General features: G+C 37.7%; 1 protein-coding gene across 1 annotated transcript; it reads left to right on the top strand.

The window, feature by feature from the left end:
* Positions 1-224: 224 nt before the first annotated feature.
* On the top strand, positions 225-2,637 carry LOC118772676 (aquaporin FA-CHIP-like). Its single transcript, XM_036521212.1, has 4 exons — positions 225-607; positions 1,715-1,862; positions 2,079-2,159; positions 2,464-2,637. The coding sequence occupies exons 1-4, from the start codon at positions 225-227 to the stop codon at positions 2,635-2,637; spliced, it is 786 nt and encodes a 261-aa protein (XP_036377105.1).
* Positions 2,638-5,844: the final 3,207 nt, after the last annotated feature.

Here is a 5,844-nt window from a genome sequence, read left to right as displayed (position 1 = left end):
ATGTTTTAATGTGCTTTTATTATTTTAATTGTTTATAAGGTAGTGCCAGTTATGAGTGGGGGAGAGGGGATGCTTGGGGCTTTCTTATTTCATGCAGCATTTCCTTCCTTTTCAGTGTTAGAAAATCCCGCCTCCTCCCACTACTAGCTGAGGACTATAAATCCTCCTTGAGCATTTGAGGTTGTTGCGTATTCATACCGCAGAGCACCATCAAGGACAGAGTCATGAAGAAAGAACTGAAGAGCAAGGCATTCTGGAGAGCAGTTCTGGCTGAGCTGTTAGGCATGACCCTGTTCATTTTCCTCAGTATCTCAGCTGCCATAGGAAACAAAAATAATTCCAATCCTGACCAAGAAGTGAAGGTGGCGCTGACCTTCGGGCTGGCCATTGCCACCTTGGCTCAGACCTTGGGCCACATCAGTGGAGCTCACTTGAACCCTGCTGTCACTTTGGGAATGTTGGCCAGCTGCCAGATCAGTGTCTTAAAGGCTATAATGTACATCATAGTACAAATGCTAGGGGCAGCAGTGGCCAGTGGTATCGTGCATGGAGTGCGTCCAGGAAACACCTCAGCACTGGGAGTCAACAGTGTGAGTGACACATTGTCATTGTCTGTTGTTATCTAATTGTTACTGAAAATGTGAGTGATGTTGTACAATATGGTCACACAATGGTTAGTGTATGAACAGTTTGCTTATCCTTTCTGTCATAAAAGATTTAAAAATGGTGCATTAAGACATGTTTAAAGATCTTAAACATTTCTGATTATAAACAGATACAGAAATTGCATGTTAAAGAATGTCTTTATAACTGTGATTATTACAATATTTTAATGTACTTAAAATCTATATTAAATGCTTCCATTTCATTATGATTGTTCAAAATTTCAATGTATACTGCTGTATACATGTATAAGTTCTTGATGAAAATAATTTAATGCCATCTGTATTATACTGAATCAGACCACTAAGCACTTTTGACTAAGCAGTGTACATTTCTAAAAGCATTTTTCTCTTAACATTTGTAGTCTACCTAATTATCAGATTTTAAAATCTGTCCTTAGATAGATAAACATTTGTTTCGATAATGTTGTCATGCTTAATTTTTGACAACAAATACCCATAGTGTTTATTTATTAATTTATTTGTTTGTTTGTTTTGCTGTGATCTTATTGCTTACTGTTCTCCCTCTCACCAAACACATTCCCATGCAGGTATTTTGCATTCATTAGAAAAGGCAAATAAAAATATTTAAAAGTCCAAACTAAAATGTAAATGTAATTATTATAAAGATCGTCATAATTAACATTATTGTGAGGCTTTACTAATTTCTCTGTTTTAATCATTTAGTTAAGGATGTTTTTGTGTAATTTACTGTTAAATCTGTTAATTTACTGTGTATAAAAATGTCAAGTGTTAATCTATGTAGTTCCACTGGTCATTTTGTGTATATTTCACTTATGTTTAGTTGGACCCACAGAGGACATCCAAAATAAAAAATGTGCAAGGATGTACAAGTAGTGTTAAAGCAATATTGGTGATCTCTGGGTTAATGTAGCAGTAGGTTGATCCTTTACAAGTGGGTATGTTATTAATGTTGTGCTTAATAGGAAATAAATACAATACAATAAACACATTTGTTCTTCATTAATGTTGTAAACTGATATTAAATGTGCTATTTTGCTTCCGTCTCTTTCACAGCTAAATAACATCACTCCAAGTCAAGGCATTGGCATCGAGCTTCTGGCCACTTTTCAGCTGGTGCTGTGTGTCATAGCAACCACAGATAAAAGGCGACGTGATGTCACAGGCTCTGGGCCCTTGGCAATTGGACTTTCAGTGTGCCTAGGGCACCTAGCAGCAGTAAGTGATTTTTTTTAGTGAATTTAACTATTTGCATTTTATTCCAGAGCCCTTTGAAACAAAGAGGCTACCAGAGTATGGTCAAAATTTTAAGGTCAGCATTTTCCATCAAGGCATATTTGAATCATGGGTACATTATGTTTATTTAAGCGTTAGATTTTTGACCAAACAAAAATTATTTATAACTGTTAAATAACCATTACTTTCTGTGACTAGATCAGCTACACTGGATGTGGGATTAATCCTGCCCGGTCATTTGGTCCAGCTGTCATTCTGAATAACTTTGAAAATCACTGGGTAAGTACATATAATGACAGCTGCAAAAATAGGCAGTCATTCAAAACCCACCCTGAGAGTGCTTTTGGATGTAATTAACTGCATAATACTTTAACCTTCCCATCAATTGTGCAATAATTGTACAAATGTTATATCCTTCCAGATATCCCATCCTTATTTTCACAATACCTCCGACTGAGTTTTACGAAATGTAGACCTTGCCCAAAAACACTGGATATCTGTGTTCTTTAAATTATTCTGTATATGGCTACCTGAACCAGCTTGTTATCCTTTCGCGCTGATTTCCATGACTCTCCAATTCCAGGTGTACTGGGTGGGGCCCATGTGTGGAGGTGTGGCAGCCGCGCTTGTATATGACTTTCTTCTCTGCCCCAAAGTTGATGACCTCCCTGAACGCATAAAAGTTCTAGTTAGCGGCCCAGGAGGGGAATATGATGTCGCCAGACCAGATGACACAGTAGAAATGTCCTCAAAGTAAAGAACAGAAACATGTCACAGTGCCACTTCAAATGTACCATATGATACATGATTACCTGTCTACTTTTATATTTACTATTTTAACTTTTGTGAAACCAGAATTGGTGGAGACTTATTTTAGCAGTTCAAATATACTTATTCACTTAACACTTTTTACTAAATGACTAATGGAAAAAGCACACTTTCCTTATGTTCTTGTAGCATTTGCAATATTTTTTTCTTGTTTATTACCAGAAGTATTTCTAGATTCATTTTACATGTGTTTAGAAAGGCATATGTCTATATATTGCATGTATGTCTATATATTGCATTGCATTGCAAAATATAATTTTTTTATGTGTGTATTGCTATTTTATGTCACTTTTTATACAATAAATTTTTAATAAATTTTTTAGTATGTGTTTTGGACTTTATATTTAACTTTGTCAATGTTTTTATTCTCTAGGTTATCTCGTGACGACACCAAAATGGAACTCAGCATAAGTCATCTGAAGACTGAAATGTTTAAGCTCAATCAAACCTCAGAGAATTCAGTTTAATTCACAAATAAATTAATGCCTTCCAAAATGATCTAAATAGTTCCAATTGAAAATAAAAAAATATATATTATGACAATGTAAGAAAATTTTGTTTACATGATTTTTCAGCTATATAAGACAGGGAAGCGTCTGATATGAGTTTGTTTGGGAGAATACAATACATGGGCATAATTATTTCATTGAGAACATCTTATTGGAAATCCATCATCTCACTCCATTCCAATCACATCCTGTGCAAAGATTATAGGTTGTGCTATGTATAGCATGCTCCATTTCATCTGAATATTCCAACTGACATAGTAAAGATGTACAGTTAACAGTAAAATCATTTCAAAACCCATCAAGAACTCAAAAAGTTCAGTTTCTTTAGATGTTTTTAATACATATTTGTTTTAATTGCCATTGTGATGACTATTTCAGCAGGGAAAGGGGCTTAATTAACTATCACATGAGGTGAATTGTAGGTGTTCATTGGAAGTCATGTATGCACATAATTATGTTGACTTGTGACCTATACAAGAAACCTGTATGTGTGAATTTAGTTATTCATGTGTAAGAAAAGCATAGGCACGTTTCCTGTGATGTTCAAATTTAGTGATAGATCCATGCAAATTACATAAATAAGGCCTCAGTTTTTTGCCAAATGACTCCCCCTGTCTTTACACGGAATCTAGGACAGACAAAAAACAATGATGAGAACAGTAATCAAATGGTAATTGCCATGGCAATTATAACTAATATGGCTAAAAAAAATGTTTCTGACAGTGAGGTGCTAATTGAGGTGCAGGCAAGATCCTAACTGGCTTGGTTCCAGCTCATGAGCCATCTACTAACAGGTCTGCACAACCTCTACATACACACTTACGTTTGGCACCATTAGGCACCACCAGCTCCTTCAAAAGTGTTAGGGTAGACATGGCCCCTTTAATGAAACTACCACAAGTAGTCAAGTTCAAAGTTTGTCAAACAAAATGTTGCCATAGACTTTGGCATGCACACATCTGAAACGCACATGATGAAATGTGTGCATACAAGATTTTTATGAATGGGGCCCCTGAATCAGATTAACCATCTGGTCCAACTTGAAACCAGGAGCTTTTCCAATCTGTTCGGTAATCTTGTTTTCTTCTACTCTTCTGTGATGAAATGAATAGCAAATCCGAATCACATGGAAAGGGTTGTTACTTGTCAGTTTCAAGTTTGAAGAGTACCTCATCAAACAGCAGCTTTGATCCTGGGATATGACTTCACCTTCTAAACGCTTGGAGATCAGGCTGCTGCACTGACAGCAAAGGCAGAGAGGACTCTAAGACCATTTCTTAGAGGCTTTTGCACATCTGACAGTGTGTGCATTTTTTTTTAGGATTCAGACTTAATTTACACATCAGTGTATCTCTTTAAATGAGCGACACAAAGTTGCACACTGTGAATAAATGTAATCGTGTGCATTTGCACATCTGGTGGGCTTGTTCCAGTTTTTCTGCTGCACTTTTCATAAAGGAGCTCCACAGCTCTCTGTCTGTGGTTAAGGTGTGCCGCTGTTTTGGATTTATCCTTTATCCTTTGTCAATAACTTTGAAGCAACCTGTCTTTGATTTTCATGCTTTAACACTCTGTGGAATACCTGTTTGCCAGTGTGCCATAGCTGGGTCTTGAAGACCATTGCCCCTGTGTTCGTACTGTGAGCATGGTCCAGGACTTCTTGGTTTGGAATTCTGTTTAGCCATTTTATGCTCATGCAGTGAAGGGTTCTAATGTGGAACTGCTCAAGTTGTCTGATTCTTGTACACTGTCCAGATTTCGCGTCCATAGGGCGAGGATGTTCCTCCAATTGGTTTTGTAGGGTCTGTACCTAGGGCAGCTGAAGAGCTCTTTAGTTTTTGCCAGGGTGATGATCAGGCTGAGTAACTTCTGCCTCAGAGAATTCCCTGGTGATAGCTTCTTGTAACGGTTTTCAACATGGGTTAAAAGAACGCAGTCATATGCAAGCAAAGCTTTCAGTATGAATCTCCTGTGTTTTTGTCTCATTTGTAAGACAGTGTAGGTCAAGGAGGTAGCCATCAATGAGATATCTCATATACACATCCTCACCAAAGGAGCAAACAGCATGCTATAAGACATTTGGTACATAAATTGGCTGTGATAAGTCACCATTTGCAAGCACTACTCCAGTCATTCCCTCATGGAGCAGCTGGATAATGGTGGTGAAATTTCTGGGGTAGTCGAGCTTTAAGAGGGGTAGTTCTCTGTTTAAGAGGCTGAAATATTAGTGAGGTCTATGAAGACAACAGATAGGTTTTGATTCTGTTCAATGGAGTTTTCTGGTAACCTCCATACAAATACCATTGCTGTGCTGCTGCATCCGGGGCAAAAAAACACAAGAAAGCTTTCTTCTGATATGCTTGAATTTAGACATGCAGCCACATTCTGTAGTTGATACAGAATGCGGCTGCATGTCTGGTTTTCAGCCAACCAACAAGGGCTCATGTCACACCTCTCTTGGCCTCACTCCACTGGCTCCCTGTAGCAGCCCGCATCATGTTCAAGGCCTTGATGCTCACGACCAACAAAACTGCACTTACCTACCTGAAGTCAAAGTCAACTTTATTGTCAATCCTCCAATATGCACAGGACATACGGAGGATTGAAATTTCGTTTCTCTCAGGCCC

Source organism: Megalops cyprinoides, chromosome 2 (genome assembly GCF_013368585.1).
Source record: "Megalops cyprinoides isolate fMegCyp1 chromosome 2, fMegCyp1.pri, whole genome shotgun sequence".
Classification (NCBI taxonomy): Eukaryota; Metazoa; Chordata; class Actinopteri; order Elopiformes; family Megalopidae; genus Megalops; species Megalops cyprinoides.
This window is presented reverse-complemented; position numbering and strand designations above follow the sequence as displayed.

Excerpts from the sequence above, each read along its gene's own strand:
- LOC118772676 (XM_036521212.1), top strand. The coding sequence starts at position 225 with ATGAAGAAAGAACTGAAGAGCAAGGCATTCTGGAGAGCAGTTCTGGCT. Across the intron at positions 1,863-2,078 it reads GCCTAGGGCACCTAGCAGCA|ATCAGCTACACTGGATGTGG; the intron begins GTAAGTGATTTT and ends TTCTGTGACTAG. Across the intron at positions 2,160-2,463 it reads ATAACTTTGAAAATCACTGG|GTGTACTGGGTGGGGCCCAT; the intron begins GTAAGTACATAT and ends CTCCAATTCCAG.